Source organism: Seriola lalandi, unplaced genomic scaffold, assembly GCF_002814215.2.
Source record: "Seriola lalandi dorsalis isolate HSWRI2012SDOR001 ecotype SW California unplaced genomic scaffold, Sedor1 jcf7180002050658, whole genome shotgun sequence".
In the NCBI taxonomy this organism is placed as follows: domain Eukaryota; kingdom Metazoa; phylum Chordata; class Actinopteri; order Carangiformes; family Carangidae; genus Seriola; species Seriola lalandi.
The window spans coordinates 101,684-123,301 of record NW_019521211.1 but is presented as its reverse complement, the minus strand read 5'-3'; the positions used below and the strand labels follow the sequence as shown (position 1 = coordinate 123,301).

General features: G+C 35.7%; 3 protein-coding genes across 4 annotated transcripts in view; all 3 read right to left on the bottom strand.

The window, feature by feature from the left end:
• Positions 1–3,143: 3,143 nt before the first annotated feature.
• On the bottom strand, positions 3,144–10,342 carry LOC111649390 (obg-like ATPase 1). Of its 2 annotated transcripts, none has more exons than XM_023399151.2 (11): positions 10,226–10,342; positions 9,840–9,937; positions 9,584–9,727; positions 8,985–9,112; positions 8,095–8,270; positions 7,885–7,965; positions 7,372–7,469; positions 7,096–7,239; positions 6,008–6,104; positions 4,828–4,950; positions 3,144–4,688 (listed from the first exon to the last, which is right to left on the bottom strand). In XM_023399151.2, the coding sequence occupies exons 2-11, from the start codon at positions 9,935–9,937 to the stop codon at positions 4,587–4,589; spliced, it is 1,191 nt and encodes a 396-aa protein (XP_023254919.1). In that variant the 5' UTR covers positions 10,226–10,342; the 3' UTR covers positions 3,144–4,586. The 2 variants fall into 2 exon arrangements, with proteins under 2 accessions (XP_023254919.1, XP_023254920.1); XM_023399152.2 differs by having other exon boundaries at positions 10,144–10,291.
• An 871-nt stretch (positions 10,343–11,213) lies between these two features.
• On the bottom strand, positions 11,214–16,416 carry LOC111649394 (transformer-2 protein homolog alpha-like). The gene is made up of 8 exons (XM_023399156.2): positions 16,254–16,416; positions 14,518–14,651; positions 14,216–14,375; positions 13,481–13,669; positions 12,898–13,013; positions 12,595–12,777; positions 12,208–12,278; positions 11,214–12,044 (listed from the first exon to the last, which is right to left on the bottom strand). Exons 1-8 carry the CDS (start codon positions 16,284–16,286, stop codon positions 12,034–12,036), a joined length of 897 nt encoding a protein of 298 aa, XP_023254924.1. The 5' UTR covers positions 16,287–16,416; the 3' UTR covers positions 11,214–12,033.
• Positions 16,417–18,207: 1,791 nt separating this feature from the next.
• senp2 (SUMO specific peptidase 2) overlaps positions 18,208–21,618 on the bottom strand; it is a 6,364-nt gene continuing 2,953 nt past the window's right edge. The window contains exons 8-17 of the mRNA XM_023399153.2: positions 21,447–21,529; positions 20,975–21,023; positions 20,823–20,895; positions 20,573–20,716; positions 20,349–20,480; positions 19,892–20,116; positions 19,682–19,761; positions 19,504–19,588; positions 19,319–19,414; positions 18,208–19,209 (exon numbers count right to left, since the gene is read on the bottom strand). Coding sequence (XP_023254921.1) covers positions 19,147–19,209; positions 19,319–19,414; positions 19,504–19,588; positions 19,682–19,761; positions 19,892–20,116; positions 20,349–20,480; positions 20,573–20,716; positions 20,823–20,895; positions 20,975–21,023; positions 21,447–21,529 — 1,030 coding nt within the window. The 3' untranslated portion in view covers positions 18,208–19,146. The remainder of the gene's footprint in view (positions 19,210–19,318; positions 19,415–19,503; positions 19,589–19,681; positions 19,762–19,891; positions 20,117–20,348; positions 20,481–20,572; positions 20,717–20,822; positions 20,896–20,974; positions 21,024–21,446; positions 21,530–21,618) is intronic.

The window sequence follows — 21,618 nt, the reverse complement described above, 5'->3', positions numbered from 1 at the left end:
TTATGCCCTAATAAACTATGATGATTTTAAGCCTAACTGTACTTTGTCTTTTTTATGCATTCATATACCTAACTGTACTATGTCTTTTTTAATGCCCTCATATGCCTTGCTATACTGTGACCTTTTTATGCCTTTTCATGCCTTACTATACTATGACATTTTTATGACTTTCCATACCATACTATTCTATGTCGTTTTTACGCCTTACTATACTTAGTCGCTTTTATGACTTTCTATACTGTGTCGTTTTTATGACTTTTTATGCCTTACTATACTATAACGTGTTTTTGCCTTACTAAACTATGTCGTTTTTATCACTTTTTATGCCTTAATATACTATGCGTTTTTATGACTTTTTATGCCTTACTATACTATGACTTTTTAGGCCTTATGATGCTATGACATTTTTATGACTTTTTATACCTTACTGTAATATGACTTTTTAAGACTTTTTTTGCCTTATGACTTTTTTGCCATACTATACTATGATGTTTTCATGACTTTTTATACCTTACTGTAATATATCGTTTTAAAGACTTTTTATGCCGTACTATACTATGTCATTTTATTGACTTTTTTGCCTTACTATATTATGAGGTTTTTATGACTTTTTATGCATTACTGGTATATGACTTTTTAGGCCTTACTATATTATGAAATTTTTATGACTTTTTTCACCTTACTATACTATGACGTTTTTATGACTTTTTATACCTTACTGTAATATGATTTTTTAAAGACCTTTTTTTTCTTTTGACTTTTTACGCCTTACTATATTATGTAGTTTTTATGACTTTTTATGCTTTACTGTAATATGACTTTTTCAAGATTTTTTTTTGCCTCATGACATTTTATACCTTACTATCCTATGACATTTCTATGACTTTTTTTTTGCGTTACTATTCTATGATGTTTTTATATCTTTTTATGTCTTTCTATGAAATTTTTATATCTTTTTATGCCTTACTATACTATGACTTTTTAGGCCTTACGATACTATGACGTTTGTATGACTTTTTTAAGATCTTTTTTGCCTTATGACTTTTTATTTTTTGCCTTATGACTTTTTATGCCTTACTATAGTATGACATTTTACGACTTTTTTCCCTCATGACTTTTTACTATACAATGACGTTTTTATGACTTTTTAGGCCTTACTATACTATGTCGTATTCATGACTTTTTATGCCTTACTATACTATATCGTTTTAAAGACTTTTTATGCCTTACTTTACTATGTTGTTTTATTGACTTTTATGCCTTACTATACTATGACGTTTTTTGACTTTTTAGGCCTTACTATACTATGTCGTATTCATGACTTTTTATGCCTTACTATACTATATCGTTTTAAAGACTTTTTATGCCTTACTTTACTATGTTGTTTTATTGACTTTTATGCCTTACTATACTATGACGTTTTTTGACTTTTTAGGCCTTACTATACTATGTCGTATTCATGACTTTTTATGCCTTACTATACTATATCGTTTTAAAGACTTTTTATGCCTTACTATACTATGTCGTTTTATTGACTTTTATGCCTTCTGTAATATGACTTTTTTAAGACCTTTTTTGCCTTTTGACTTTTTATTCCTTACTATAGTATGACATTTTTATGACTTTTTTCCCTCATGACTTTTTACGCCTTACTATACTATGTCGTTTTTATAATTTTTTATGCCTTACTGTAATATGACATTTTTTTAAACTTTTTTTGCCTCACTATACTATGACTTTTATATATCTTTTTATGCCTTACTGTATTATGACTGTTTTAAGACTCTTTTGCCCTATGACTTTTTATGCCTTACTATAGTATGACATTTTTTTGCCTTTTTTTTTTGCCTTACTATACTATGATGTTTTTATGACTTTTTATACCTTACTGTAATATGACTTTTTTAACACTTTTTTTGCCTTACTATACTATGACGTTTTTATGATGTTTTTTATGCCTTACTGGTATATGACTTTTTTTGCCTTACTATACTATGTTGTTTTTATGACTTTTTATACCTTCTGTAATATGACTTTTTTATGACTTTATGCCTTACTGGTATATGACTTTTTTTTGCCTTACTATACTATGTCATATTCATGACTTTTTATGCCTTACTATTCTATGACGTTTTTATGACTTTTTATACCTTCTGTAATATGACTTTTTTAAGACCTTTTTTGCCTTTTGACTTTCTATGCCATACTATACTATGTCGTTTTTATGACTATTTATGCTTTACTGTAATATGACTTTTTGAAGACTTTTTTTTCCTTACTATACTATGATGTTTTTAAGACTTTTTATGCCTTACTGTAATATGACATTTTTTTTCAACTTTTTTTGCCTTTTGACTTTTTATGCCTTACTATACTATGATGTTTTTATGACTTTTTTTGCCTCATGACTTTTTAGGCCTTACTATACTATGACATTTTTATGCCTATGTCCTTTTTACAACTTTATATCTAAATATACTATTAAGTGTTCGACTTTTTTTGCCTTATTATTCTGTCGTTTTTGACTTTTCAGACCTTGCTATGTATTATGTTGTTTTTATGACTCTTTATGCATTGGTTTATATTACTTTTTAGACCTTTCTATATTATGTCATATTTATGACTTTTTATAAGGAGATTCAACACATGTACCTATATTAAATTTGCATATGCACATTTCTGAATTTAAATTCAGATCTTATATGCTGGTGGGGTGGCAAGGTTGTTGCATCCTTTAGACCGAAACTACACCCTTGGCCAAATCTAATTCTGTTAAAGGCTGTGATACCAGGTTAAAAATGAATTAGACATTTTTCTGTCAACAAAGACAGAAAAAGCAAGTTGAAATGTAATGAATTTCCTTTTTTTTCCTGCTTCAACGTTTTGTGATTGCTTTAGACACTGTTTCGAATAGTTAAATAACACCTTTACTTATTGCTTATTATTGCATCATTTAAAAGGCAACCTCAGTTATTAAATTTATAATTCTACAATATCTTGTTTCAATTGTATCAAGTTATTAATTGTAAAAGCCTAAAATTACACTCTAGGGTCCATATTCCTGCACATTACAGTGTACCTAATTTCTTTACGTTGCAACTTTAGCCTTTAACACAGATAGAAATTAGAAATACACAAAACAATGACAGGTTTCTCTCCTTTTATTGACACATGCAGATTGATGAGGATGACATTTATTAGACATTTGCTCCCTTTAACATCTTTCTCCTATGTACCCCTATTTAGTTCTATGTCCACACTTTGGCAAGATGTTTGGGAAGGGGACGGTCAGTATTCTCAAAAATAAAGATACTGAAACCTGATATATTTTGAAGCTGTACAGTCCAGATGATGCACAGAGCACTCCTGTAGCTGTCCGGATTCACAATGAAGCATTGTCTCGTTACGCAGGGTGGAGATCTTAATGTGAGGAGTCTGTTTTTTTTTTTTTTTTTTTGTTTTTTACAAGCCCAAACTTAAGTCAATAAAAGCAGTGTGTATAACAACATTCTTTGTTCAGGCATCTGATCAGGCACCATCAGGGATGACTGCTTTGCTCTTTCTAAAATAACAATAACCCTCCTGCTCAGATTACAGCACAGTACTAACCTGGAGTTAAACACAGTGATGGCTTTCACTCTCTCTAAAAAGTAAACACACTGCCAGTCAAATGATTATAGACACTGTATATTTTAGCATTTTCAATAGGTTTTAGGCCTTATGACTTTGTTGTTAATAGCATAAAATTAAGAAAGTTTAACTAAGCAAAATGTAAGAAGGAACTGAGAAAAGTTCATGTCTTTTTGATTTTAGGCAAAAGACCAAGCCAGGAGCCATGAAGCTTTTATCAACTATAATGAGGCACCTGTAGCAGACTGCTGTATCATACTCTAATTCATGCCAACACTGTTTACATGTTTTAAAGATACAGAAGCCGGTTAATGATCCAGCACACCTGCCTTTAATAAAACACTAATTAAGAGACTCGTTGGGGATCTCAGAGCTTGCCAATTAATCAGCAGTCATCATGGATGTAAGTGTCAATTAATGACTGCAGAGATAAACTCTTATTACACAGGGGAAACTTTGTCTTAAAGATAAATTGGGGGAAAGAAGACAAATTAAACCTTTTAAGTGTCTTTGAGCATCTAGAAAACAATCCCTGCTGTTTACAGTGCTTTCATCAATTACAAGAGTATGCAGTTTGAATTCTGTTACAGGTTCCTGATTAGATAATTTCCACTAAAAATCAAAAGGTATATATTTTTCATTACAGTCACATCTCTTCTTGACTGTGAGTGTGTTCAACAATGTTTGACTGGCAGTGCAGTTGGTACCATTTCAAAATTTGTTCATATTCTTATACATAGGAATGTATGGTGTGTTTGTATAGAATTCGTATTATAAAGAATCATTTTGATAGATTCTGCTCCAGACCAGGCCAGGTGAGTAAATATCTCTGGCCGACCAGGCTGCATGTTGATCCTCTGAAATCAAGAGAGAAGTATGAAAGCCAGCAGACAGTGTAGCTCTCAGGGGCCGGACTGATAAGTATTCTGAGTTCTCCCTCTGGTGATTGCATGGTCTCATTTCTTTTTAGGGGCATTTGGTGTGTTGAATTTGAAAAAGATAATGTCCCCGTCCTCCACGATGTAGTTCCTGCCCTGTTGCCTGTATTTCCCAGCAGCCTGAGAAAGGGGATGAAAATGAAAGGGAAAAAATAAAGCCAATTCAAATGACATTTCTCAGAAAATCAACATATTTATAGACAGAAAATCAACATTGTGGCAGTTCTAGCTTATAATTAGGCTCTATACAAATACACACCTTGACTGCATTTTCACTGCCCTCCTCTTTGAAGTCACTGTATTTCATCACCTCGGCCATGATAAAGCCTTTCTCAAAGTCAGTGTGGATCTTTCCTGCAGCTTGAGGAGCCTTGGAACCTTTCTGTTGAAGTAAAACAGAACAGAAAATCTCAAAAACATAACTGCAAACATATCAACACACTACCACTTCTTGAGGACCTTTATCGTAGATAGGGTTAAGATTTATAGCATAACTTATGATATTATTACAATATGCTTCCCATGATGACGATGGTGCCAAAAAAGGCAAGTCAAGTGAAAACATACTGCTAAAATAAGCAACAACAGTCTCAATTTAGGACGCAACTATAATGAATGGAGCTCTGTACAGTGGCCCTTAAGGGGCAAAATGCAAACAAGAGTGAAAGTCAGAAAGTCTGTAAATATCAAAACACATTAAATGTTTTAAATGAAGAAAACCTTAATACAATAGACCTTTGAATTGCTGCATTTATGTCAGATTATTTGTTGTTGTTTTTTCCAAATATGAATAGTGAACAATGAAATAAAGAAAAGCAGCAAATACCAAAACAAATACTAACCAGCAAAAGTACGAACATGAGTAATAATGAATTTCTTATCTATTAAATGTGTAATATTCACATTTAATTATGTTGGCACTTACTATATGAGATATATTGATACAAGTCCCCTTATTTAGCATGTATAAGTATTAATTATTGTAAAGTACTTTTCAACAATTATAACTTCTCCAAAGAATATACTACATAATGTATTTTACATAATATTTCATATTATTACAACTGTGTTTTACTTTATTATCATTCATTATCTGTTTATACAACAGCCTCCACATATGGGTGTCCACAGGAGGAGATGAAGTTGTTGACAAATACATTAGTAAACACTTATAGTATGTTATAAACACACTATAATGTAGTTAGTTTATTTAATGTTATATACTGCTTATGAATGCTAAATAGTGGGCTTAAAGTAAAGAGTTGCCTAAATAGCTAATAAAAATGTGAACTTAGTTTTCAAAAAAATTATTAAAATGACACATTTTAAATAAAAATAGAGAGGTTTTTAAAATAAATCCATTAGTCTAGCAGTTAATCCACGAGGACCAAAGATAATAATGAACTGTGAAGAAGAGTTATTCATGTCACAACACTCACCCTGACGGTCCACGCTCGCACCTCATCTGGTCCTGCTGTGAAGAAGTATTCCAGCTGCAGTGCTGAATAGCCGGTCTTTATTATTTTGGTCAGAACACTTAAAAAAAAAAAAGAGAGAGAGAGAGAGAGAGAGAGAGAGAGAGAGAGAGAGAGAGAAAGAGAGAGAGAGAGAGAGAGAGAGAGAGAGAGAGAGAGAGAGAGAGAGAGAGAGAGAGAGAACCAAAGATGATTATCCATGATGGCGCAGTGCAAGCAAAAATGTATCTTTGCAAGGTACATTCAGCAATTAAAGCCCCAAATCTGTAGTTCATTTAATCAAATACAGTTCAGTTCTTTTAACAATTGCATGAGTATTTAATCATCTCATTTTATACTTAACAGATTTACACAATAAAGATTTATTCAGTTATTCAGTGTTTTCATTTGATTCAAAGGCCTTCTGAACTGCAAACACTTGGACCTGCCATTTATGATGGCATGTAAATTCCACAAGCCCCAGGTATTAGGTATACCAGTTCTCTGGAAAGTCTTCATTAATAGAGCTAACTATGAATCTCTTGCTGTGACATGTCAAAATGTTTACTGTGAAAAAAAGGCCTACTGTTTTATGCAGTTGACTCAAAATAATATTTACCTGTCAGCAGTAACAATCCCATTACACTGACTGTGAGGCACTGTCAGATATTTAGAAGTTGGTTTACATCAGCTTATTCAAAAGAATTTGATATACTTGGCTTTAGTGCTGATCAATTTTACAATGGACAGAAAATCAATTCATTATAATTTTGATAATGTATCTATCATTTAAGCAATTTATCACGTAAATTGCTTCTTTAATATTTCCTGGTTGTATGTGAGGATTTGCTGCTTTTATGTACTTTTAAAAACAACTATCATTGTATTTCAGGCTACTGAACCATCAAATGAAAAAACCAATGAGAACACATTACTTTGGAAAATGATGAAGAGCATTTCTCACCATTTTATAGACTGAATATTTCATCATAAAAGTAAAAACAAGACTAATCAATAATAATCTGAACCTGATCAAATAGATTCCTGCCACATTATGGGTGTGTATGGCTCACCTCTGTGTCTTCATTTCCTCGCAGTACTTATTCCTCTCCTCCTCATCTTCCATGTCCAGCAGCTTGGACTCCAGAGCTCCACTCAGGGGAATGACCAGAGCACCAGGATCATGAGCGTCTATCCACTCCTTGATTTTTACCAACCTTTTTTTTTTTTTTTGTAGAAAACAGGCGGGTCAGCTTTTCTGAATGCTCAACTGCAGTTAAATACACGAACAAATAATGTATGGGACATCCAGTTGCAAAGGATAATAATAGCAAGTGAACAAAACCTACCACTTGTTCTTTTTTCTGATGTAATCTTTCTCCGAGAGATTCACCAGGTAGATCATGGGCTTGGATGTCAGAAACAGGTATTTGTTCAACACCTCAATCTGTGGAGAGAAATTAAAAACATATAAATCATGAGTTTGAAAATAGTTTAGTTCTCAGAAAGCCTTTTCAGATATTTTGTCAGGAAATCCTGCTGCTTGGATAATGTGCATTTCACCCCAGATTTGATTTGAAAATTACACCAATCACTGGGTTTTTATGTGCATTTAAATGTGTGCATTAAAAATCAAATGACAGAAAATGGCAGGACTTATACATATAACTAGATGCAAAAAGGCAAAAAAAAGAAAAAAAACACCTTTTCCAATTATTAATATAAACTGAAAATACATTGTGTTTGATCCACACAGAGGCCCAGTAATAAATTACATTTCTGCACACATTGTAGGCACACTAGCCACAAGATTAGACACAAATATATTTAAGCACACAGACACAACGACACACACACTCTACCTCTTTGTCATTCCAGTCATGGTAGAATCTGACGTGTTTCTTCTCGTCCACCACCCAGTTCTTTACCTTCAATATGATATCCTGAAGCAAGAAGCAGCAGGTAAGGTTGATGACAGATTGTGATTTCCTATTACCTTCCCAATGGTGACACAAATGTGAAACAGCACAACAGATGCGCAGCATGTGCTCCCACCAACACACTTTACTTACATATTCAGGTTTGAGTTTTTTGTCCCCTCCTCTCACGGCGGTTTTCTCCAGTTTGTCAATAATTGGAGCCATCATTTCCTCATCTTTTAGTCGCAGCTCCTCGTGGATGATTTCGATGTCCCTCACTGGGTCAACGTTACCCTCCACGTGGATAATATCCTCATCATCAAAAGCACCTAAAACACACAAGCATTGATGGATGTTATAAATATTTACACATATTGAAAACAGGGGGCCTTTATTGGTGTTAAAGGTCAATTTCACTCATTAACAAAATCTACTTTGTTATTTCCACACCATGAACAGTTGAGTCAGTATTTACAAACAAGGAAGCCTTTCCTTAAGCTATAAATTGATGAAACTCATGAACAATAAATGGGATACTGATTTTTGTTGACCTCTGAGATTTCAGTTGAGCTAGGTAAAACCTATATTCTAGAAATTCTACCATATAAACTTCATCTTGGTCTGAAAAAAAATCAATTTAGCACCTCTCCCAGCCTCTGACTTGACATGCCAGGCTGATCAGAAATGTAAAGGCTTTTAAATCTAATGTCTAACTTCAGGAAAAAGTAGGGCTGGATATTGTTTAACAAGAGGCCATACACAAATAAAATTGTCTAAAATTTTAACATTTTATTTAAATCAGGAACTATCTGATCAAAGAACAAGTTAACTAAATAACAAATTTAACCTGACATTCAAAGCCAACCTTCCATATTTGACAATTTAATAAACTGTGCTATTGCCACACTGCAGTCAGTCAAGATGGGCCTTGTTCCCTTTTAAAAAATGCAGTAATGACTCTAACTCACCCTCCTAACACCTGTCCACTGAACTCAGTTGTTGCTACACAGCAGCTGCAGCGGGCAATAGTAATGACAACTCACGGGTCATGTGGAAGATGCCGTCGCAAGCACTGATGTGGGAGAGGAAGGCATTTCCAAGTCCCTGTCCTGAGTGAGCTCCCTTCACCAGACCAGCAATGTCCACAACGTTGAGGAAGGCAGGAACCTTACTAGAGATGCAAAAAAAAAAAAAAAAAATACGGAAAAGGAGGGATTGTCAGTGATATGTCATAATGTGACTCGCAACATACTGTCTCTATAGCTTCATCCCACCATATGATTCTCCTCTTCTACTAAGATTTTTAAGAATCTTAAAATGCACATTTACTTGTTAGGCTTTGTTTCTTGTAAGAGCCACTCAGGTATTTATGCTTGTCTCCATTGGTCTGTGTTGCCTCTATGTGCATTGTATGACTTTGTAATGACGATGGTAGGTGATGATGATAACGCTAATAATAATTATAACAGCAATATTAATATTTACCAATGTATTAATAAAATATTATACTTTTTCTTCTATTGTGTTTTGTTTCCTTTCATTTGTTGTTTTCCTGGTTGTGTGTGTGTTGTAAATGACTGATGTTGTGTCTTCAGTGCTGTATAAATAATAAAGTTGAGTTGAGTCAAGTCATGACACACACCTGGCTGGTTTGTGGTACTGGCAGAGGAAATCAAAGCGCTCATCAGGAACAGGTACCCTGCTCTCATTTGGGTCAATTGTGCAGAATGGGAAGTTCTCTGCAGCAGCTTGACTTTTGGTCAGCACGTTGAAAAATGTGGATTTCCTGCAGAGGAGAGTGAGGAGAGGGTCGAGCGTAGTGCAAAAATCAGCCCTGAATCATGAGCTGAACATTTGTTTATATCCTAACATCCACGTTGCCAGTGACATGTACATACCCAACATTAGGTAATCCCACGATTCCAATTTTCAAGGATGTGCCAAATCGTCCAATTAATGGAGCCTGTTTTGGTGCTTCTCCCTTTTTTGGGGGCATCTGCAGGAGTTAGAACAAGTTCGTTGACACCATTGTCAAAATAACCTTCCCGAGGCATGCTTATCTGTACCAACACCAGCCTGGGTTTTTAGTCAGTAAGTAGCTCCACTAAAAACGTGTAGTCATATGCTCATTCAAATACAGCACGCTAACGTTAGCTAGAAGCTAATTGGAACCACTCCCAGCTGTTAGCCATAATATCTCACCGAAATTAGAGTCCTGTCTGCCTTTCCCACTCATTACAAACACCCGAAAGCTATTCAGCCGAGGGACATCCTCATTTAGTACCTTTATATCTGTCCTTCGCCTTTGGGCTACGTGGAGTTCACGGTTCAGACTTCTGCTCACACCGGCCACTCCACTGAAAAGACAAGCTGGAGAGAAGAGCGGAAGTGTTTTGACGTGAACGGTCTCTGATTGGTCGGGGAAAGAGCTGCAACCCTACGTCAGAGGTGAATTGACAGTCAGACTGATCAATCTGAGTTTTTATTTACTCAAGTTTTATTTTCATTTTTTACTTCTAGTGTTTTAAGCAATAAAAGGTGTGAATCGACCGATATGTGTTATTTACTTTGCCGTCTGCCTTTCCGCGGTAAGTCGCTAGGTGTCGACACTTTACAAGATGCGTTCAAGAACATTCACACAGCTGTATGAAAGGTTTCGACAAATTATATTTTTAAGTTAATAAAAAGACAATAATAACTAACATTTCCTCAACTGTTAATGCACTTTTACTCTTTAATTTTTTAACTTAAAAAACAAACAAACTATTCCTACCTCTTCAAATGAAAGGAATTCTTGTTTTCTTTGTCTTATGTCACATTTAACTGAATATACATAAGTAGATTAGGGCTACCAGTCAAATAAAACAATAATTTGAAGACATCGGGCTAAGATTTAGGAAATGATAAATGATTTTGACATTTTATCGACCAGACAATTAGTCCTGAAAATAATCAGCAGAGTAATTGATAACGGAGATAATCATCAGTTATAGCACATATTTGCTTCGTATTAGGATTCAGTATTTACATTTCTCACTTGAGTTGTGACATAATTAAGTATTACTAAAAACAAAAGTCTGTCCTTGCATAAAAAAATTCAATTCCAGCCAAAACACTTCTACTGCTGCTATGAGTAAGTTGTCCAATGGCACATTCATACAGCATTAGAGACAGTGTATGGGCTGCCTGTAGAACATCATACATTTGTATATACACATGTAGCATTTCTTTGCAAATATAAAAAAATGTAAAAATGTAATGACAGTGCGTGCTTGAAGTCCAAGCAGTAACATTTTTATTTCTGTCAAGAAAAAAACAAAAAACAAAATCAAAACAAGAGTAACAACTCCAAATGTTTGATGGGAATTCGTGGTCCAACACCTGCAGCATTCTTGCCGTATCTAAAACCATGTAGCAGTGCAATTATTACATAATACTTCAGTGTTAATAATCAGAGCAAATGACCCAAGTTATTTTTTTATTGTTTATATACAACCCCCCGCCCGACCCCATAAAAAGTACTTTGCACCAAAAAAGACAAAATTAAAAACAAACATGGTATTCAAAATACATCCCGGAGCAAACTAGGATCTTGACAATTTTACCAGCTACATACAAACAGCTAAATGTGAAATAGTAATATAACGTCCACAGAAAATACTTGATAATACTGATGTAAAATCAAGTCTGTCAATCAAATCATAAAGAAACCAGAACTTTGTTTAATTATCAACACCAAAGAGATTCTGTTTCAGATTTCTCTTAGCTATTGTGATTTCACATATTTCAATTCAAGTGAAAAGTGATTGATATTTGGTGTAGATCTGCAGAATTGCCTGTTTTCACCGGAACCAAATTTTTCGTGACTCTTCATGAACTTTTCATGACACTTCCGACAAATTTGGTAAAGATTAAAATCACCATTTATGTTGTGGTGCTCAGACACACTGCATTTTCAGGAGAACTTGGTTTAGCTTTTAATATATATCAAATCCTGAATTCCTATCACATATATAATATGTTCAAAAAACATTAAAGAAACAAGTATTTAAACAATAACACTAAATCTGTCGTTGACTCTTCTCACACTGCTCAGTAGTGACCTGTGAAAAAAGAAATGACAAAAAGAACACAAATGTGGATCAAATAAATGGTATGTGCGAAGGTAACATCTGGATTTCATATAAACCGTGAATAAGTCAATATATTCAAATTCTAAGTCAATATATCCTGCAGCCAAATAATAGAAAGATGGCATCAACATACGTGGTGAGTAGGATCGGGATCGGGATCGAGAGCGATACCCTCTGCTGTAGTAAGGAGATGGAGATCTGCGTCTGTAGAGGGAAAAAGAAAACCACAACATTTCACCTGGGGCCTTTAATGTTAAACATAATTAGGATAACTGAATTCATTTATTTATTTGAGCCAGAAAAAAAAAAATCAGGATTTTGTTTCATAATTTATTTTTAAGACATCTGGCCAACTTAATATCAGCCATATGTATTCTAGATCTTTAAAATATTCTTATACAACCTTAAGAGTTATCAGTAGACTATTCCATTCTGAAAATGTATCATTTTAATAGATGCAGTCCTATCACTTGTCAAAGTCAAGTGAAATACTGGGCCAAACAGGCCAAAAAGAACCCACCTGTATGATCTGTACTCTCGGTCGTCATAACGATCATAATCACGATCGTAACCTCTGTCATAACCTCTGTCGTAGCCCCTGTCATAGTCCCTCGAGACACGCCGTGACGAACCACCGCCACTGCCGCCACCACCACCACCACCACCACCTCCGCCACCGCCGCCACTGCCGCCACCACCACCGCTTAAAAGAACACGCATAGAAATAACGTTGGTGACACCTTAAAAGACAACACACTCAGTAACTTCCAGAAAATATCCCTCATGTAACATATAAAACCCTGCATGGTTAAGAAACACTCACTATGTGGGACGTCCCATGTAGATTCCAGGAGTGGGAGTATGGGCTCGTTTAGTGATGGAGAAATCCACTCGGATCCTGCGTCCATCAAGCTCCATACCATTAGCACGCTCCTTGGCCTGAAACAGTCAGAAGTAGACTTTTTATCTAGTAAACTAATGAAATGCTTTTCATGTTAAACATTTAATTTCAGTGCATTGCAGAGAATTCAGATGCAAGTGTACTGAATGCACAAACACTCATTCAACTCCAACAGAACCTATTTATATGATGGTTGTCATTAATAACAGAAACTCTATAGAGAAGTTTCAACAATAAATCATATCGTTATAATTTTACCAAAAAAGATATGATCAACTTTCACTTCTTTCCTGTCAGTAAACACACTTCTCTCACTTACACAATACACTTTCATAAAACAAAACATCCATTACAGGTTACTAGAGGAAAAAGTAATGTATTAAAATTGCTAAACGGTAAAAACCAAAAAGTATTCAAGTGCTTGATGATATCGAATCTTATTTGCTGAGAAACTGAAGGTAAACTTTGAAAACATTTTAAATACATATCACCATCTTCTTCCTACCTCCTTGGAGTCTTCACAGTTTTCAAAGTAGACAAAGGCAAAGCCTCTTGAGCGACGCGACTGCTGGTCATACACAATGTTGACATCACTCAAAGGGCCATATTTAGAGAAAACCTCCCTCAGATCCCTCTCAGTGGTGTACAGGCTCAGTCCAAACACACCGAGACAGTTGTTAGGGTCTGGGTTGGCCTGTGGGAGTAAAAGGAGTGTGAAAATATTGTAAACAAACAACCTGCCACATCACTGCTACAAAATTCTTCTTTTCAGAGCGTATTAGCACCTGGGTATTTCAGAGAAAATTGGAAAATGTTTCTGTTGAATGTGAAAATAGGCAGTTTATAAATGCATGTACATTGTATTTGTCATGTTTTTTTTGTAATTTGATGTGTACAAGTTGGTCAATTCAAAGGGTGAGGTAAAATAGCTGCAAATGAAGTAACATTATAATGTTGTGATAAAGTGATAGTTGAGAAAATTTGAGGACTTTGCAGCAATTTGCCAGATTTTGTTAGGAATTAAATGACTTGCATTTTCAACATATTTTTTTTAAATGTAAAATTCATGAAGATTACACACCACAAAGGAGACTTACTCATAATCTTATCAAATTAAGAAACTGAAAACTCTAGTGTGTCCATGAAGTTTCTTTAGTCATCAAAACATTAAATTACAAATTCACAAATTAGAAGGCCTATAGGAACTGCAGCCCGAGCACGTATAAAAGACTCTACGAACCCTATTGCCAATGTGTCTACGTCGGTTTGACATGGGGGAGCGGCTATGGCTCCTACGGCGGCGGTACTCCCAACTACGAGATCGGCTCCTGGAACGGCGTCGGTGTGAGCGGGAACGAGAGCGGGAGTAGTGTCTACGTGAGCTTCGGTGGGACCGGGACCTGGGGATAGACATAAATTATTATGTTTATGCATGTGTGTAATACAATAAATCATACTCATAATTAAGTTTGAGAAATGTAGTTCTTGTGTACAAATGAACCACACACCACAGCCAAGTTTGAAAAATTAAGCCCGTATTACCTGGATTTGGATCTGGATCGAGAACGAGATCTGGACCTGGAACGGCGGGAGCCATCTTTGGAGCGTGCTGGTGAGCGGCTGGTGGATTTCGCTGACCCCCGAGGGGACGCACTCCTCGAGCCAGGCCGAGAGTCCTGGACAGACCAGACACTGAGGTCAGAAATACTCCTAAGCCAAGGTTTTGCCAAAAAACAAGAATAAAAGGGGACAGGAAGTGACTGCGCTCACCCTCTACATGCCCCTTTCAGAGGGAGTTCACCACATTTTGGCATTAAACAGGTTTGACACTAAATATTTAGGAATTTGATCATAAAAGGTCATACAATGCAACAGATATTTAAAGTAGAAATGAAATAATTTAGCTGAATTTCAGATTGCACACAGAATAAACCTAAATGGTATGGAGGGATTGACCAGTGATGTTTCTGATACAGAGAGGAAATAAAAAGTGCATGCTTTAGAGAAAGAAACAGAATGAAAGAGTAATAACATAGCAGGCTGTTAGGAAATTACTCATACCCTGGTAAACTTCTGATCTTAACTTCATAACTTCTTTAACTTCATTACTTCAAAACAACCCTTCATTTCTTCTTTCTTCTGTTTGACCTTATGACTTCTTTTTTCCTCCTCTTCCCCCATTTACCATCTGCCATTACAACACTAGTAGTGGGGACAGATCTTGATTGCTTCTTTTCAGCATCCAATACATTAGCATGCATCAACACCATCAGCTTCAAACATTAACAACTTCACATCTGAAACGTCTTCCGCCTTTTTCTTTCTTCCAACCTCAACCTTAACAAAGAACAAACAAGGGTGATAAGGCATGTTGGTTTCTGTTAAAAACTAAAATGTACAAAGAAAACAACAGCAAAACCAGAAAACAACATATATTAGGTGAATACACGTTTGTATGTTAGCTTGCTATTGTCTTGAGAGCTGCAAGATTAGTCGATTAATCGATTAGTCAATTGACAGAGATATAATCAGCAACTATTCTGATAATCAATTAACATTTAGGAGTAATTTTTCAAAAAGTAAACATGCCAAATTTCTCTAGTTTCAGCTTCTCAAATGTGAATATTTTCATGTTTCTTTAGTCCTCTGTAATTGTAAAATGAACTTGCTTGGATTTTTAGACAAAATAAGACATTAACTTTTTGAGCTATGAAAAATTATTGAAATTGACAAATATTGTTAACCAAAAGAGTAATCGATTAATCGAAAAAATAACAACTGATGACAAAAATACTCATTAGTTGCAGCCCTGATGGTCTTCAATGGCCCTAACTACCATGTACTGACACAAAGCTGAAAGTTAATTTCTAAAGTGACTTGCTGTTGATATTTCATATTGGCTGGTGGGTATTTCAATAGGTACAGCTAAGTAACAATTGAGCTACAAATAAGCGGTAAAATCAAAGTAGCATGGCCGGGCAGCGGTCAAATCTCCGCGCTGTTGTGCTTTGTAGGCCTCTTGCTTTAACTTAGGTAACGTTACATCAACATTAACAACACTGTGGTACTATATATTTGTAGGAGCGTATCACTTATAATAACTCACACAAAACGGCCAGCCTTACATAGAACACACTTCTCTCAGGTTTGCGGCCAGTTTTCGAAATTTGTTTCCATTACCAGACCTACAAACGCAGCTAACAGCTAGGCTAGCTAGCTATGGTTAGCTAGCTTAACTTCTATTTTTGAACCGTTATTTAGTCATAAACACAACTCACCTGCTCCCTGAACTCTTTCTCGTTGTCGCTCATATTTATGTAACTAGACAGCAGATGTGTAAATAGTGCGTTGTAAACTGGCTTTAACAACTGATTTAACTTGATATCACCGAGTCTACCGCAAAGCAAACCGGTTTGATCTGAATGGGTAGATTGTGCAGCTGGAGTAGATCGTTGTCCTCTTCCGGTTTGATCTTCAGAATAAAAGCGTGTTGAAAAACTTTATTTGGCAGAAAAGCAGATATTTAAAGGGCAAATAAATGACACATATAATCATATAATTAAGTATAATAATAATAATAATAATAATAATAATAATTAAGTGTAATACTACTACTTCTACCACTACTTAAGATAATAATCGTTTTATTGAATGGTCCCCTATATATATTTAAACAATTAATGTAATTTTGGAACTACATTTTAGCTCATTTTAAGACTGTTATTTTTATTGCATTTTATTGCACTAAAATACATAAATATTACTTATAAACGTATTTTAATAAACATAACTCCCACTGAATTATGTGTTTTTGTTTTATGAAGTGAAAACAATATTTTCATTTCCCAGAACAAGAAAGTGACCTCTTGTCAAATTAACATTAAACACTTGAGTAGATATTTTTACACTTATTTGTAAGTTTGAACTATAAGAAATTATACATAGTGCACAAATTCTAACTATTGAGTTTAACAATATGAGCTAGGTGTGTTGATGTAAGAATGGTCCCAAATCTTAGATAAGGTTAATATAACTTCAACTTGGTTTCATTTCTTCTCTGTCTCCCTGACTGGACCGGCAAATCAATGGAGCTCTATTAGCACTGTTCTGTGAAAATAGCCAATTAAAGACAATTAGAAAGGAAATGCAGTAATCCAATTTGCATTTTCATTTTCACATATTCGTGGGCGTTCTATGAATGAAAATTGGATTCAAACGCTATTGATGATTAATTTTGAAATACTTAACCTGCTCTACAGTGACAATATTCAAATACAATAAGCAAACTGCGCCCTCAGTCCATTACAATAATGTATACATGTCACTACGCTCTTTTGGGGTCAAAATGAAAATATGATCTGTCAGTCCTCTCATCAGGCAGGCAGGTCATTCGACAGAATGTCACTTCCTTGTCACTTGTTTGTTTGTCTGGGGCAGTGGCAGTGGCAGCTGGTTGTTTTACCAGGGCATAAATTACACAAAGATCCACTGTGATATGCAGTATTTAGTGTTATCGGAAACTTGATGTGGTTGTAAGGACGAGTTCAACAGAAATCTTTAAGACAGGATGAACAGCTTCTCCCCACTCTGTGATGTCGCTCACTTTAGCTGTGAACATTCCGCGGTATACACACTAATGTAAAAATCTGGATAGATAGATGTGTATGAAATGTGGTCTGTTTACAATGTTTCTTCATCATCATCACAATGTATAAAATTCAGCACCCTGCTTTCATTCCCTCAGTCCGCAACATGAATGTTTACTGTCGCCATGGCAACAGGTGCCGGTTTCGTAGTTAACGTTACCTTAACCTACTTTCTAACACTAGCATTGCAATATGTCATTTCATAACAAAACACATATCAACGACCTTAACCGGGTCCTGTCACTTCATATTTTACAACCTATTTAATCTGATTAAATGATCAAATCCATACCAGAAGTTGTACTTTGTGGATATAGACTACAAAGGTCTAGATAGATAGATAAATACTTTGTTTATCCCCTAGGGGAAATTCATGTGTCCATTAGCTCGTCGTTGACAATAATAATAATAATAATAACAGTTGATAATAAATAAACAATAATAATTAGATTAATCCACTTTGGCTGAGTATAGCCTGTGCAATAAGATAAATGTGACAATTTATTGCAATATAAATTCATACCCTGTAGCTACAGAGGAACCCTCCAGAAACACTGCATGAGTTACTTAAAATACCAAACGCCAATTTAAAAAAAGAAATACTTTATTACAGGGGGAAAAAAAGAATCACATTTTCAAAGCATGAACTCAAACATGCATGTGTGTACAGTAGTTTGCTATGCAGAATACTACACTGTAAGTCATTGTAATAGCCCTAAGTAGCCTCTTGCATTATGCTCATGGAAAAGATTCACAGACCTAACAGCGCTTTATTACATATGGGCAAACAACTATTAACACTCCACTCATGGAGGAAAAACAAACTATACATACACTCCAAATACACTTTCTCATCCAATCATATCATAAATAATAGCAAAAGTTATATTACAAGCACTCAACCATGCATTATTGTATGGAAAGGAGGTATTTTAATTTTCATAGTCTATATGTCAAACAGAGACTAAATGTAGTTATTTGCCATCCACTTTGTTGATCATAACCAGGAGGAGAACAGCCAAATTACACCAAAATATCACCGATTACGAAAATCGAAATAATGAATTTTGAGTACAGCTCCTCAGAACTGACTTGAAGTTGAAATTAAAAAAAACAAAAGCATGCTCTATGTTGAGCTCAGTGTCAGAGGGCTGAAGGCACTTCAGGCAATACTTCAAAACAGTAACAGAAACAATCCAAAGTCAATAAAAAAAGCCATTCAGTCAGTAGTGCCAAAGCTTGTATAAGACATACACTTCTTACATCCTAATAATGTCTCCAATTACAACTCAGAGATTACAAAACATCAATATGTCCCTGATAGGAAAAGGGACATAATTAACTCTTAAGACTAGTGTTTGATTTCTCCAGACCAGAACAGCAAGACTGGGTTAGATGTCAGTCCACTTCTTTGGCCCATTTATTTCTTTTTTCTTCACCATGTAGTTACTGTACAGAGATGTTGCTCCCATTGAGAAAGTCTCTGTTGTTAGGCGGTTGATGGACAGGAGATTGATCCAATCCTCTATAGCAGCTTCTGATTGAGGATTTCCCAAATCATTAACTTTCTGAAGAGGGGCATGTGGCACTGTAGAGAAATAGGCAGATGTTACTTTAAGTTTAAAAATGATGTAAAAAATTAAAATTAAAACGATACAAAAAAGTATTCCTACATCAAGTTAATATACAATATATACCTGTTTGAAGGTGAGAGGCATTCCTTTTGCAATATAGTCGGCGTATTTACAGGCAAAAACACCACAGTCACTGCCATTTTTCTGCTGGGGAATTTCCTACAAGGCATACACAATACAACCTCATTAATCTCACGGTAAAGGACAAAATGTTTAAGTGTCATGTCATTCATCTGAGTTTAACTTACAGTTGCCCTCAAGCTTCCAATAGTCCATTTGGCACTGTCGAGCTCTCTGCCTTTCTTTGCTTTGTGCTCCTCTTTAAGATAGAGTCTGGAGAATGAGCATGATGCCACTAATTATGTAATAATATAGGGGAATAAATGGAAAAAGCATTCAAAATTGCCAGATAACCAAATTACTCACAGTAATTGACTACAGATGTCATCATGCCTCTGGCCCATCGAGTCATATGACTTCACTGTCTTTGATTTAAAATCTATCACCTGGAATGAGATTGAGGAAAAAAAGTTAAAACATGCAGTATAATAACAAGTTTTTATAGGAACTCTGGAATATTACAGAGGAACATATGATAAATCAGTCATTGTCGTTGTAGTTGTAGTTCTGACTCACAGCCATTGCCCAGTGGACACCAAGATGCAGAGGGACCAGGATAAGGTCGTACAGGAAGAGGTCGACAGCCTTGGTCCAGCGCTTCACGGCAGCATGTCCTCCAGCCTGTCCGCCTCCTCCACCCCGCAGTTTGGGGAAGAAGAACGTGCTAAACGAGTAGACTCTCAATCCTGCTGCTTCGCCAGAACACCGCTCTACGACCAGGGACAGGTAGAAGTTCATCACCTTGACCAAGGAAGCAGAAAAAGGAACAAGATATTACATTTTAAAAAATATACATTGGTCACATATCAACAGATCCACAATGTTCTATTAAGTGAATTCATTAGCTCTTCATATAGACTGATTGTATTGCAATCAAAGTTGATTGTATTGCAATGAAATTAATAAGTAAAATTGGCACCCCAAATTTAATGAACTTTACCAAAACTGTCTTCAGGCTCCTACTACACCTTACCTCATCGTTGAGCCAGCCCCCTTCCTGCAGCGTGGCCAGGTCTCTCTGCGTGATTCGAAGTTTGAAAGCTGCGCTTAGAACAAGGTTGGGATCACTCTGAGCCAGAGCACCACTCACCTCTGCTGCCATTTCCTACACACAGACAATAAACACACGCAGTGTTCATCCATGTTGTCTTCAACACAGTGGGACTACATCTATCTCTATGAAACATTTAATCTCACCTTGGTCAGCCTAGGTATGTCCTCATCACTGTGCCTTGTATGTGCAGAATGTGTGTCAGACAGACAGACAGCAGGAGTCTCTCTGTCCACTAGATTGAGGCGAGTCGCTACTTCTGTAGAGAGGTCCAACTCCGCCGCCTGTTTCTGCCGGTGCACAGACATGCCAGGAAAATACATTTATTTTTTTCACACGTAATTCTAACTTCATGAACGCTTTGACGTTACGGGAGAGAGAAAGAGAAATGTCTACCTTTGCATTTCTAAAAGACTGTGTTTCCTCAAAGCTGCCGTTGACTGACTTGCTGAAAGTCAAGCCACCCCACCTGGAGATGAGTCATAGGTTAGAGAAATAAAATTCATCAACATACGCAGCACACACATGCAAATACATACTACACTAACCTGTCCTTGGTTGCAGAAGCATTTCTCCATGTAAACATGCTCGGGGCAGCTGTGCAACAGACACAAATGTCAGTCCAACGGGGCAGAGTTCACTGGAACATTATCACTGATAGGAACATACTGACTGAGTAATGTGGATAGGGATCTGTGTATTCAAGGAATGGTTTACATCTATTAAAAAAAAAAAAAAAAGGCCCTAAACAAGTCTGAGGTAATTAGAACTGAAATGATTAGTTGATCAACAGAAAATGTATTGCCAATTATAAATTAATTGTAAAGTAATTTTTCAATAATTAAAAGTAAATTAAGTATATTTGGACTAAATTATATTGGCATGTAATTATAATAACAATGACATTTTATATTGAAAAACCAATCTGTAGATGAAGCATCACTTACAACTACCCACAATAAACACATTTACAGATTCTACTGTCTTTGGAGGTGAGTAAGGTCTATAGAGGTGTCTTACCTGTGTATGCTGTCTTCCTGGGGACTGGTTCAAAGGTTTTCCCTGAAGCAGCAGGTTTGTGATCACCCTGTGACAGTGACTCACTAGGACCAAAAGGAGAAAAGGATCAGAGAGGACAAACTAGCTCATATCTTGGGGTATACTGTTGAGTGGATTTTGGTGGAACCCCCCC

Bases quoted from the DNA above. Each gene is read 5' to 3' on its own strand.
- LOC111649390 (XM_023399151.2), bottom strand. From the start codon at position 9,937: ATGCCCCCAAAAAAGGGAGAAGCACCAAAACAGGCTCCATTAATTGGA. The intron at 7,240-7,371 runs GTAGGTTTTGTT...AAAAAAAAAAAG, and splicing joins ATCAGAAAAAAGAACAAGTG to GTTGGTAAAAATCAAGGAGT. The intron at 4,689-4,827 runs GTGTGTATTTGT...CCCCTTTCTCAG, and splicing joins GCAGTGAAAATGCAGTCAAG to GCTGCTGGGAAATACAGGCA.
- LOC111649394 (XM_023399156.2), bottom strand. From the start codon at position 16,286: ATGAGCGACAACGAGAAAGAGTTCAGGGAGCAG. The intron at 13,670-14,215 runs GTTCGTAGAGTC...TTACTCCCACAG, and splicing joins GTAGACACATTGGCAATAGG to GCCAACCCAGACCCTAACAA. The intron at 12,778-12,897 runs GTGAGTGTTTCT...TGTTCTTTTAAG, and splicing joins TACATGGGACGTCCCACATA to CGGTGGTGGTGGCGGCAGTG.